We start from the raw sequence: 13,565 nt of genomic DNA, 5'->3' as shown, positions 1-13,565 counted from the left end.
CAAACCCGCTGAGCATGTCCAAACGTTGTGCCATTTTGCGGGATAAACGGCGAAACGTTCGGGGAAAGGAAAAAAAAAAAAAAAAAAAAAAGAAAGAAGAAAAAAAAAGCTATGTAGCCTCACGCAAAAGAGGCCAATAAAGGACAGAATAGCAAAACTGCTGCTCTGGGCGTTCACCTCCGTGCGAACAGCGTGTGGAGATTTTCAAGAACGGCGGGGAGATGCAGGGGAGGGATGTTAATACGGGCGACTGATATATATGATGCACAATTGCATGCACCCTGGAAGGCCTTCCTTCGAGTTGTATTTCTCTATCCGATGCACGGAGGGAATTCGAAGCGGGTGCATATGCCCCCCCCCCACAGAATACGATCTTTTCTTGAATGACCGTGTGTGTGTCCCCTGAGGCAGCTTACCCCCTCCTCGAAGTGATGGAATCACCAAAAATGACACAAGTAGATGTAACTTAATTACCAAACGGAAGAGGTATAACCCTTTTCCTTCTTCTTCACCAGCAAATGATACTGCACATTTATCAATCCCTCCTCCTTCTATTGTTAAAGAATATTTACATGAGCAGAGGAATTTACATCAGCAGAGGAATTTACATCAGCACAGCAATTTGTAGTAAATCGGTTGGAGCACCTAAAATGAGGAGGGACTTCCCGGCCAGCAGGAACTCTTGCGTCAAAACTGAAGGTGTAGTAGTCACAGGAAACAAAAATGAAATCCGAAAAAATGAAGCCCGAAAAAAAGAAGCCCGAAAAAAAGAAGCCCCTAAAAGAGGCCCCACGCACTTATTCGTAAATACCATCAGCGGGGACAAAAAAAAGATACTTAAGAAAGTCAAAAAGGAATGTGGAAGAGGGGGAATCAAGCGGGAGAGGATGATGGTTTGCGTCCATCCTCCAAATGGAAGCGACACGAAGAACATTAAGGTGCAGAATCTACCCAGTGGAACCCCCTCCTTCTTTGTAATAAAAAATTTCCAACGCAGATGGAAAAGAATTAATGTGACAAAAAATGAGTTACAACTAAAATACTGCTTCTTGATTGGACAGGAATTCTGCTTCAGTGAAGTGAGCAGGGATACCTACATCGGGTTGGTGAATAAAAAAATTTATCTTTTTAAGGAGTCCGAGGAGGGGGTCTTCTACCAGTGCGTTTACGATCGGAGCGGTGGGAGCAGCGGTGAGTGGAGCGGCGGACGGAGCGATGGACGGAGCGGTGGACGGAGCGACGGAGCCGAAGGGGAGGACGAGCCCCAGGAGGCCCACAGTAGCAATCCAGAGAAGGCAAACACGAACGATCACTACGACCAAGATGTAAACGATTTCTTCAATCTGCAATTTCCGTTAAGTAAAAATATCGAAATGTGGAAAAAAAAAGACAAAAGAATGAAAGAAATTACCGATAAAATTAGGGGCTTGAGAATATTAAAGGCCGATTCGGTGGAATCATTTTTCTCCTTCCTTTGTTCCACTAATAATAACATTCCCAGGATAACGTTAATGATAGACTGCCTGAGGAGGCGGTACGGCAGGTTCCTCGCCACAGTCATGTTTGACGGCCAGGATGTGCTGGTCAAAGTGAGGGAGGACGGGGACGCACAAGGGATGCCCTTGAATAGGAATCAACAGGGAGTTGGCGTGGTGAAGGATCAACAGGGAGTTGGCGTGGTGAAGAATCAACGGGGAGTTGGCGTGAAGAAGGATCAACAGGGAGTTCGCCTTAAGGTGGGGGAGGCACACTCAATGCGAGTGAAAGGGGAGCCCCCCCAAAATGGTGATACGGAGGAGGAACGTCCTTCCGTTTTTCCACTGAAGTGGGAGCCGCAACTGCGCATTCGGGTGAAGGAGGAGTACCCACAAAATGGGGCAGGAGCGGAGGAGCAAAATGGGTCCGCAGCGGAGGAGTACCCACAAAATGGGACCGCAGCGGAGGAGTACCCACAAAATGGAGACGATGGAGACGATGGAGACGATGGAGGCCGCGCGGACGGGAAGGACAGAATCTTCTACGAGCACCTAAAGACGGCCATCAAAGAGGAACGGCAGATGAAGATTTTCCCCTTCTATGAATTCCCAAGTGTAGAAATACTATCCAAGTTAAAAGAGCAAGATTTAAGGAACCTAGGGTTCGGATATAGAAGTAGCTACGTTATTGAGAGTGCCAAAATGTTAGTGAAACGAGGAAGTGAAGAATGGATTCAGGACCTTAAAAAGGAGAAGAAAACAAAAAATTGCATTGACCAATTAATACTCTTCCCAGGCATAGGGCTCAAAGTAGCTAACTGCATCTGCCTCTTCGGTTTGAATAAATTTGATTGCATTCCCATAGACACGCACATATATGACATAATATATAAGTACTACCAAAATATTGTGGAGTCTGAGTGCGCGTCGGTTCCTCGTCGCAGTGCGGTTGGAGCTGATAACGCGGCGAACGTGGCTCGAGGAACTCCGATAAAAGGTAAGAAGGGGAAGCCAACCACTAGGCAAACCATACCCACTTGTGTCGACCGTGTGCTCAAACAGGAAGGTGAAAAAGACACAAGGCCCAATTCGAAACGCCATTCGAAACCTAATTCAAAGCAGCAGAAGAAGGCCCTGACAACTTCTCTCTACATCAGACTGTACACAAGGCTGAAGGACTTACTGGGGCCCAATTGCGGGTGGGCACAAACCATCCTTTTCGCGTCCGAGTTGAAAAAGTTCAGCCACCTGTTCGAGTAGGCAGACCCAAGTTGGTACATAAGTGGTGATGATGATGGTGGGGGTACCCCTACCGATCTGTCAATAATTCTCTGCGAACATATATGCTCAGGTGGTTTTTTTTTTTCCCCCTTAACCGAGGCCTATGTTTTGTGTTGGCCACGGATGTGACTAGTAGAAAATTCGCGTGCTTGTCAGGATTGTCTTACTTCCCTACTTGGTCTTCCCGATTAATCAGCCCTATGTGTACTTCTCCCTTATTATTTTATTTTTTTTTTTCTAGAGGGGAGTGCCACTTTTGCGGAGTGGGGAACCCACCACAGACGCTTTTAAACGGCATACTTGCTGCTCCTCTGCCGTGGGAAAAAAAATCTGCCCAGCTGGGAGGGTAGTTTCTGACCCCAATTGGGCTCCCCCTTGTTCAGCGTTACAGCCAGGAAAAGAAAAAAAATAAGTAAATGAACAAATGGATAGAGAACAAATGGATAGAGAACCGATGGACGAGTGAACTGATGGACGAGTGAACTGATGGACGAGTGAACTGATGGACGAGTGAACTGATGGACGAGTGAACTGATGGACGAGTGAACCGATGGACGAGTGAACCGATGGACAAGTGAACTGATGGACAAGTGAACCGATGGACGAGTGAACCGATGGACGAGTGAACCGATGGACGAGTGAACTGATGGACGAGTGAACGAATGGACGGGTGAACAAATGGACGGGTGAACAAATGGATAGGTAGGGACCCCCCTGAGGGATGCGCACCACGCACAATTTAACACCTTCCCACTTGGTGTGCAAATTTGCATTCATTGCTAATTTTCGAGGGGTGGTGCCCCCCAACTGAAGAAGCTACGTAAAGCTATTCGTGGCAAACTGCCCGGTGTTGCCAAGCACACGTAGGAACATACGACATATGTATAGTATGGTCACACATTTGCACGTGCCATCCCTGCCTGGGCAATTGAGGTGTGACAAATAGCGCATACACTGGAACAAAATGTTGAAACGGAAAAGTTCCCTGTGATGGGCCAGGGCGGAGCCCATTTTCACGCTTTTTTTTTTTTTTTTTTTCTCCTTTCCCTAAATAAGCCATTTTTATGCGTAACTCTGTGAAGGAAGCAGAGCTTTAAATTTGTCGCTTCGAAGGATAAGTGTAAAATTTTGTCCTCTCGCTTGGAGATGCACAATACTTATTGCACGGAGGGGTATATGTGCAATTTTGGCAATCTTCGCATCTTTGTAATTTTCCTCAAAAAAAAAAAAAAAATTTCGGCATGGCTTCTTACAGCCTTGTGCATTGCTACTGGAGGGAAGAGACTTCAAGCGAATTTACAAAAATGTGACGAAGGAAGTCCACATGAAAATATTAAGTGTACATCACGAAGGAGGGTATTTCCCTAGGCGCTTTATCTCTCCATATTTGCGCTTTTATTTTTTTCCTTTCCAGGGAAGCGCAGTTTTGTTTTTTTAGCGGGTTTGCTTTTTTAGCTGGTTTGCTTTTTTATCGTGTTTTCTTTTTTAGCGTGTTTTCTTTTTTAGTGTGTTTTCCTTTTTATCGAATTTAAGTTGGCTGTTCCGCTTTCACAGGAACAGAAGCGAAGACGCTTGCGAACGTATTTGGGTGCACACAAAGAGCAGTACATAGTGTGGCACCTACTCGGATGATCAAACCGATGAAGGTGCACAAGGTGAAAAAGGCGGGCGAGGGCGGCAAGGCGAAGGGCAACACCGGAGAGGGGGGGTCCAGTTTGGTGAATCTGAAAATAAAAAATGAAAATATTCACGTAAAAAATATCGTACGGACTATACACTACGTGTATAACAATAGGTACGACAGCGAGACGGGCTTCTCCTACATAAAAGACATCCTTAAAAATATCATTAAGGGCAATGTATACGACGTGGAGCACAAGCGGTACGTGAACGAGTATTGCATTTATGAGCTGTGCGCGAGGATAGTACTGAACATGGTGAGGAGCAATGCTAAGGATGAAAACTTTAACAAGATGATGGAGTTCCTGTTTGACATTTTGTACTACTGTGATGTGTTGCTCAGTGAGAAGGCCAGTCGCAGGGGGGGGAGAAGCACCGCTGGGGGTGCCAATGTTAGCGGCGGGGTCAGCGCCGGGGTCAGCGCCGGGGTCAGCGGTGGGGCCAGCGCCGGGGTCAGCACTGCTTCCAGCGGTGGGAAGGACGCAAGCCAGGAGTATGAACTCATCGCCAAGTTCTGGAACAGACTCCTAGACAATATATTCATCAAAGACAGGAAGCAGCGAATCAATTTATGTAGAGTGGTAAAAGCATTGGTCAAGAAGGCATGCACTTTGCAGATAGATGTATCGAACAAGTTGTGCAAAAAACATGTGAACATTTTTTTATCCCTTCTCAATGATAAGGATCATAATATTCGGATTCTTTGTCTAAACATTTTAGAACCCTTTCAGGATTTCAACACAACAGCTAGCTACTTGCGTTGTCTTGATGATTCCCACAATGCAGTCAGAATACACGCCATTCAAAATATAGCCATTTACACAGATGACACAAACGGGGGGATGAACAACAGGAATAATTACGACCATTTGATCATCCTCAAAAATTTTCTTGTCAGAATAAATGATACCAATCCAAACGTTAGAATAAGTGTGTATGAAAAGTTAAAAAACCATTATTTTTTCATTCCATCGGATATGAAATTTGAGTTACTTTTATGTGGACTTAACGATAAGGATAACTCTGTTCGGCAGAGTTGCTACAGTATGATTATCCACTGGGTTCAACACTTCGATGACAAGATAGAGAATCTGCTCCTCCACTTAATCAATAGCGATATTGATAACGACCTAATTGTCGAGCAAATATGCAAAATTCACCTGAGCAATATTAGGAATGGCGTAATCCGGAGTGGCAGCAGCGAATTCGATGACATGAAGAAGAAATCATCAACGGTTGCTCCATCTGCAGGGGAACGGCAGAGTAGTAGAAGTAGAAACGAGCTGGGCAGCCAAGACAATCCACGCAAGTCCCACAATGGTGAGAGTATGTCCCAAAAAGGTGAGAGTACTTCTCACAACAATGACGGTACTTCTCACAATAATGACGGTACTTCTCACAATAATGACGGTACTTCTCACAATAGTGATAGGAATAGCCCCTATGGAGAGGCCTGGTATACCCACTGCATAAACAACCTGTTCCTGCTGAACGCAGCGGAGCTGTACATTCTTCGAGTGTACGTTCAGCATTTTTGCGACGAACAAGAGAAGGAAAAAATCGACGCACTGAAGGTGATCAACGCAGTGTACTACTACATGCACCTGAGCCGATTCAATGAGAAGGTCTACTACAACAGGAAGAACTATATTAACTGCATCGAAAATAACGAGAGTGATCAGGCGGATAATCTCCACCTGTTCTGTACATGTGGGAAGGGTAACTCGGATATAAAGACCCTGGAGGAGGCAAGGAAGAGGAGGTTCATGGAGAGTTCCATTTTTGACGACGAGCTTTGCGATAAGTGTATGTACTACCGGGCTGTGTGTAGCAACCAGGACGGTGTGAATAATGATGCGGATGGAACTTCGGCCAATCGGGTAGAGAGCGAAGGGGTGAACAACCCAGGCGAGCACGTCCTCATCAACGAAGATAATATTAACGAAAATTACAACTACATATGTAACATGAAGAACCTGCTGATGATCTGCAAATATTTGGATATCATCGAGACGTACCAGGTGGATAAAATACTCAAATGCTGCTGCACCGTCCTGTTGAGGGGTCCCCTCCGAGAAGTCATCATAAAATGTATGCTGAACAACACGGGGGTCAATTACTACAAACTGCAGAAGGGGCACATCACGTGTGCCTACTGGCTGAGCAGCAGTTATGTATACGCCTGTTTGGAGCTACTCCGACAGATGGTCTACATAAAGAACAAGAACTGCGACGTGAATGACGTGGAAATTAGTCTGACCAATCAGATACTGGGCATCATCTCGGAGATTAAGGAACCGTTCGAAAACCCGGAGAGTGAGGGCCCCTTCTTCGCGGTAGACACGGTCAACTTTGCAGAGGAGGAGGAAAAGCAGCAAAATGAGCAGACGCAGAAGCAGACGCAGAAGCAGACGCAGACGCAGGCGAGGCTGGAAGGCTCCCCTCGAAATGGGACAGAGAGTTCCCCTAAACTGGCTGCAAAGGAGCAGGCGGAGAAGAACCCCCTGGCGGCGCTCTTCAACAACATCCTCAACGTGGAAAACGACACCATCTTTGATATCATCAGGAAGAAGAAACTAAGCACTCTGTCGATCGAGCACCTGCTGATCCTGTGCAGGAAGATGCAGCACAAGCTGGACGTCACAGAGGCGAAGATAAAAGATTTGACCGAGATGGATAGGGAACGATCTGCTGAAGAAGTAAAGTCCCCTAAGGCAGATGAGCAGAAGCAGGCTAACAACAATCACCATCCACTCTTCGCATTCCATGACCAGATCAGACTACACACGCAAATATTTATAAAGCAGATAACAATGTTGAGTTTGCTTCGACTAGAACTTAAAAGGAGATGGTTAAGAATTCTATTCATATTGGAATCATTTCTATGCAAAAGTAAGTCTCACTGTTCATTCGATTCAGCTTTGCGAGAATTCCCAAACGAGTTGTTACTTCCTGCATTGAATTTTTGTTGCTCCATAATGCCAGAATGGGATGACAAAGAAATAGAAGATCAATTTTATGATATAATTGTTTCCAAGTGTTTGGGTAATTGGTGCATGTATATAAGTAATGACGATGAATTGAAGAAGCAGATTTATGCTTACAAAACTGCAATAGTGGATACATGTGAAGTATTGAATAACTGCCTTCTTAGTATTGAAAATATTCACGCAAAAGTTTATCCTAGTGTGTATCAGAAGGGCAACATCGATTTGATGACTCAGACAGAAAGGGGACTTAATAAAAGTGGTGTTGCAGGAAATGTTGGGCAGGGGGGAGATCCACAGGATGATGACACGAATCAACGAAGAGGAACATACGATGAGGATGTGAATAGCCAACTTATTTTCTATGAATATAATCCCCCAAATGAGTCCCTATTGAATTATTTTGCGACGAATCAGAATGCATGGTATGAATATAAGGAGTTGTTAGAAAAATTAGAAATAAATTCTTTGCGGTGTGAAATATACATTTGCGTTTTGGGAGACTTACTCATGACGCACCCAAATTTAAACAATGATAAACTGATTATCGATGCGATAGAAAATATTTGGAGCTATCTAAATGGCACTGTCAACACGAGCAAATATATTCAGTCCATATGTCTGCGAGTCTTCTGCAAGTTATTGTTAACCGAATATTTGGGGAATCACATTTACAGATTGTCCAATGAGGAAATGCACAGAATGGTGAGAAGGTCATCCAATAAATTGAGAGCTCTATTTGAAATGTGCTTCCTCATCTCTCCTTCTACATACAATTGTGTCCAGGATTTCAAAAAAATTAGTACATTTAACATAACGAATATAAATGCACATGATAAACTGTTCCTCTTTTCTGTGTTCTCTATGTATCCTTCCATGAGTGAGACTAATCTGTTGGTCTTTCATTTCACCTTCGAAGAAGTACTACTAAAAACATGCGACGGAGTTTTGAAGCATAAGTTGAGGACCATCAACTATACCAATATTCTCACCTTTATTATTTTTACCATTCTGCATAAGGCCAATATACATTTCCTCGTTGCGCACTTCCCCAAGTACATAAAATCGATCCTACTGGTCATCATAGAGAAGGGTGTCGCCTTGACTAGCCGCTCAAACATTGTCGAGCTGGTGTACAAAATTATACACATTTATCTCTTTCACGACTTGGGAGATGTCCGGGGAAGGGGCACCTCCGCAGCTTCCGCTTCGGCCGAGGCTGCTGTCCCTGCTTCTAGTTCCATTTCCGCTCCCACCGCTGATGGGGGAAGTGCCAAAGTGGGCGGGTCGTACGAACCCAGGGAAGCGAAAAAAAGAGGCAGGAAAAAAAAAAACGCAGCACTTTCTGAAGAAACAAACGAGAAAAAAGAAGCAGAAGATAGAGAAGCAAACCTAAAGACTCATACCAATTTCGAAATAGAAATGGAACAAGCAGAAAGAGAAGCACAGGAAGAAAAAAAGGACCAAAAAGGAGACAATAAAAACTACACCATTTTCTTCAAAAGTGCCCTCTCAGATGTTAACACCACCATTAAAGATTTAAAGACGTTTTATGTTCTCATCAATTTTTGTATGCACTCGAGTGATATTATAAAATCGAAAAATGAAATTAAATTGTGTGAAGCATTGAAGGAATGTTTGCAGAAAAAAATAGACGAGGTTAGGACCTACTTCGTACAAAGGAACCTTGTGGTTGGTGCTCCAACAGGGGTAGAACCCCCAACCATGGCGAATACAAATACCCTTCTAGATGTAGCCAAAATGGACGCCCTAAGGGAAGAAGCCATTTATGAGGAAATCATTAATGAGTATGTTAACTATATAGCAACTTTGCCGCAAAGGAGATTTTCCTACCCAGTTGTCCCCAGGGGGGGGGATGGCTGCAATGAGGAGGAAATGTCAGCAGAAGAAATCATGGAACAAATTGGTCATAGTGCGAATGGGGAACGCCCAAGTGAATGCATCTCTCATCATGTGCGTACTGCCGATGATATGTGTAGTGAATTACCAAATGGAAGCTACGGACGCCTCTTCGAGAAGGCGGCCCACTTGGCTGTTAAGGTGAAATATCCTCCCGGTGAGCCTGCCATAGAACACAAAGAGACGCATGACGAATTCATCGACGCAATTGAAGAGGCGTCATGTTCGATCCAAAACAGTTTCGAGACCATCGATGACGTTAAGAAGTTTAGCTCCCCCCTTGACGACCTTCTAGATGTGGACACTGTGCCCAAGCTTGCCGCCGCCCGGAGCGACGAAACGGTTTTGCAGCACGAGCGGGATGGCTCCCCTTGCGTAGGCTACAACCGGGAGGAGGCGGCAGTGGAGGAGGCATCAGTGGGGAAGGCATCAATGGAGAAGGCAGCAGTGGAGGAGGCAGCCGTGGAGAAGGCAGCCGTGGAGAAGGCAGCAGTGGAGAAGGCAGCAGCCGCCGAACCCGCCGAACCCGCCGAACCCGCCGAACCCGCCGAACCCGCCGAAGAAACTCCCCTTAGGGAAGACCCCCCCAACGGCAGCAGCATGAAGCGAGATAAGCGAAACTCCCCGCGCAAGCTAACCGAACTGAACATAAGTTCCAGCGAAGAAAGCCCCGCGGACGAGGAGCACCCCTCAAGCTTGAACGACTTCGAGAGCGTGAGGGATGCCGCCGATTTTGACGACCACAGCAGCGGCAGCAGCGGAAGCAGCACGCACAGCAACGACTCCACCGCCATGGCCTTTAAGCGCTTAAATAAATTGAAGCGCACCAGCTACACGAACGTCGTTTCGAAGTGACCACATATGGTTCGGGCGCACCTTCTTTCTGCCCCCTACCGTTTGCCCTCACCAACCATCCGTCCACCCGTCCGTCCGTCCATCCGTCCATCCGTCAATTTGTCCATTTGTTAATTTGTTCACTTGCTAAAATGGCAACTCGTCAATTATCAATCCTCAATCGCCGCTCTCCAATCGACAACTGGCTAAGTTGCCACTCCGCACATTCACGCTTTAACTCTTTAATCGCTTCCTCCTTGTTATACATTTTTCACTTTTGCCCCCCGGAGGGACTGCTTGCAGAAGGGGGAGAGCGAGCAAGGGAAGTTTCGCCGCAAAAAAGAAACACCCCCGCAAAAAGCAGTGGCGCAAAGCAGTGGCGCAAAGCAGTGGCGCAAAGCAGTGGCGCAAAGCAGTGGCGCAAAGCAGTGGCGCAAAGCAAATGGCGCACACCCATTTGAGTTAACCTTGTTGGGGATTCAAATCATAAAAACGTAAAAAGAATCACAAAAAAAAATAAAGAAAAAGAGGGAAAGGTGCAGACGTGGGTACTTCGAAGGGGATGGCATTGTCCAACCCCTCTCAAAGTCAACCCTCCACCGATTTCATAATTTGATCTACGACCTGCACAATGGTGGGGTCGTTAATATAATTGGAGAGGTACGCAATTTTGTCCTTGGATGTAGTAAAATGCTTGAAAACGGAACGGACATAATTATTTTTAAGTAATATCCTCAAGGTGATGTCTTCCTTTAGCTTTACTTTTTGGTCCTCTGTCAGCAGGTCCTCATCGGACTCTTCGTCATCCTCCGTAGGTTTATCTCCCCTTTCTTCCACTTGGCTTTTTCTATGCTCACCGTTTTGGCTCTCTACGTTGCTAAGCGTATTTAATCTGCTGACCTTCCTTTGCTTCTCCAAACAGGCCTTTCTGTCGTGCCTCTGAAAGCAGGGGATAGAGCAGTAGCCTTCGCAGCAACACACAAACTTATACTTCGCTACTCCATTTTGGAGACATACAACGCAGGTGTTTTGTTCTTTCTGTTTCTTCTCGCTGGGAGGACCATCTCTGTGAGGGGCATCACGATGGGGTTTCCTTTTCCTCCACATCTCCCTTCTATTGACACGGTTATATTTTGCGCGCGCATGGGGAATTACATCTCCACATGTGCCTTTCTCCAGGGTCGGGTCACATTGACTGTTGTTATTTTTGTGTCTTCTGATTTTATCGTCTTCATTTGTGGACTCCAAATTAGGACATGTTGGGGAACTCCCCTCCTTCACGTTGGAGTCGATTTCCTGCATGGTCGTTGTCTCTCCACACGGTTGCGTTCGAGACGTTTCACCGGGGGTGACGCGATTTATGTAACCACCAAAATGAAACGCAACATGGATTTTTCTGTTGAGTGTTTCACCATGCGCATGTAAAAACGTTTGCTAAAGGGGGGGGGGAGCAGTGATCGTTAATGCAAATATTTGGCAATTCCGCACTTTCGTTCTTCTTCACGGGTTACTTTACCTTTTATATTTTTTTTACCCACCACCTCTTTGCAAAAAAAAAAAAAAATTTCCCCATCTGTTGTTTTTCTTCCAGCAAAATGAACCACACGACAGCGCCTGCAGCCTCGCCGCAATTACTCACAGAAATGCAGTCGTTCCGAAGGCTTCAAATTGAGAACCAAAAAAAAAATTAATTAAAAATGGGTCATACTTCAAATAAAATAAATGCAATCGAAAAAGAGAAGGAAAAAAAAAAACATTATTTATTTTACTCCTTCCTGTTGCATGTATATTATCCTTTTTTGCTGCAAACGGGGATTTTTTTTTTTTTTTAAATCGGAATGAGTTGGTGCCTATTCCACGCCACCCAGTAGAAGAACGACCCGTATGGACATGCAGCCCCAACGCATAAAGCTCTGTTACTGCTCCTTATGGTATTATATGCTAGTAAACATTGCGGCGTTTTTTTAATTTTTTTCTTTTTCGCTCTTTCATCATTAAGCGGGTGGGCATGGGATGAACGCGAAAATGTTAAGTTGGAAAAAAAAAAAAACATAACATAATGTAATGTAACATAATGTAATGTAACATAATGTAATATAACATAACGTAACGAAGCGAAACAAAATTAAGTAATGCTCACTGTACAGGCTGCCAAACGGGTGGCGGACACGAGGGTAGGCTGCCCACAGGTAGCCAAATAATACATACGTATCGTTACGTGCATACGAAAGGGGCGCATAGGAGATGGCCTCTCCTCCGAGCACCGCACCCTCAGTGGGTAGGCACCATCGCATTTTGCGGGTAGACGGCATATAAAACGCGCCAGCGCTATGCAGTTCGTGAGGAATCATCTGCAGCGTTTTTCTTTACTCGTTTTCTTGTGCCCACGCACATTATTTGTTGTCCTTCCAACAGAGGCAATCCTTTGCATACGCCTCATCCCCCCGTATGGGCCTTTACTTTTCTGTAAACACGTCATGGGTACTACTTGTAGGATATGTAGGGGGGTTCATTGACCTCCTTCTTAGGCAACGACTGACTAACGGCATTATGTATATGAGACCCCTATCAGTCGGCGCTCTTGCTGAATAAACTTACAACCATGGGGATGGTCCTGATAACGAAGACGATCCCGGCCAGCATTCGGATTTTGTACTTGAGCTCGTTCAAGAGGATATCCTTGGGGGATTCCTCGTTCTCGTTCAGCAAAAACATTTTTCCAAAAGGGGGATTGGCGAACTGAAGTGGCGGTTCCGCGGGGGATCACGCTGGTTTTTTCCTCGTCCTTTCGGCGTTGTTTGTTCTTCCTATTTGTTTCCTACTTGTTTCCTATTTGTTTCCTCTTTGCTTCGTTTCTGCTTCCTCTTTGCTTCCCTTTCGCGGTACCCCTGACAATCCGCTTAACGCTCGGGAGTTGGTTTGGTGAAGAACGCTTTCCTAGTTACGTTTATGTTTTTTATTCCTGGAGTTGTTCGTTTTGGTAAAATGCGCTCGCGCAGCTACAGGCATACACAAATTTAAGTGACACGTTAGATGCTTTTTTGCCAACCGTTTTTTACTAACTCATTTTGCACATTACGGGAAAGTTGTGGCCCCTCTTTTTTTTTTTTAATTAACTCAAAAACGTACCGAAATTTCTTCGCGCTGCAGGGAAGTGACTTAAAGAAAGTGAAGAGCTGTCGCCCCTTGTTACTGCATGTTCAGCCGGTGAGCTTCCGCGAGAATTTTCCCCCCCAAATGAACAATTTTTGCACCTACACGACATACCAAAGTAACACTTTTATGTAAAGTCTGCGTTGCATTCAGCTTTAAAATAATACAAGTGTTTTTTTTTTTCCCTAATTTGTTGAAGGGGAAAAGAGAAAATTTCCCTCTCTTTATTTATTAT

At 45.1% G+C, this 13,565-nt stretch overlaps 4 protein-coding genes across 4 annotated transcripts; 2 read left to right on the top strand and 2 right to left on the bottom strand.

Annotated features, from left to right (window-relative positions):
* Positions 1-515: 515 nt before the first annotated feature.
* On the top strand, positions 516-2,735 carry PCYB_072470 (hypothetical protein; the record flags this gene model as incomplete). The annotated part of the gene is made up of 1 exon (XM_004221644.1): positions 516-2,735. A coding segment is annotated over one exon (2,220 nt), but the record flags the coding sequence as incomplete, so codon positions are not given.
* A 1,661-nt stretch (positions 2,736-4,396) lies between these two features.
* On the top strand, positions 4,397-10,198 carry PCYB_072460 (hypothetical protein; the record flags this gene model as incomplete). The annotated part of the gene is made up of 2 exons (XM_004221643.1): positions 4,397-5,086; positions 5,120-10,198. The coding sequence occupies 2 exons, from the start codon at positions 4,397-4,399 to the stop codon at positions 10,196-10,198; spliced, it is 5,769 nt and encodes a 1,922-aa protein (XP_004221691.1).
* A 567-nt stretch (positions 10,199-10,765) lies between these two features.
* Positions 10,766-11,412, bottom strand: PCYB_072450 (hypothetical protein; the record flags this gene model as incomplete). The annotated part of the gene is made up of 2 exons (XM_004221642.1): positions 10,766-11,243; positions 11,333-11,412. The coding sequence occupies 2 exons, from the start codon at positions 11,410-11,412 to the stop codon at positions 10,766-10,768; spliced, it is 558 nt and encodes a 185-aa protein (XP_004221690.1).
* Positions 11,413-12,748: 1,336 nt separating this feature from the next.
* PCYB_072440 (hypothetical protein) lies at positions 12,749-12,892 on the bottom strand (the record flags this gene model as incomplete). Its single annotated transcript, XM_004221641.1, has 1 exon — positions 12,749-12,892. A coding segment is annotated over one exon (144 nt), but the record flags the coding sequence as incomplete, so codon positions are not given.
* Between the last annotated feature and the right edge of the window lie 673 nt (positions 12,893-13,565).

This window comes from Plasmodium cynomolgi, chromosome 7, assembly GCF_000321355.1.
Source record: "Plasmodium cynomolgi strain B DNA, chromosome 7, whole genome shotgun sequence".
Taxonomy (NCBI): Eukaryota; Apicomplexa; class Aconoidasida; order Haemosporida; family Plasmodiidae; genus Plasmodium; species Plasmodium cynomolgi.
This window is presented reverse-complemented; position numbering and strand designations above follow the sequence as displayed.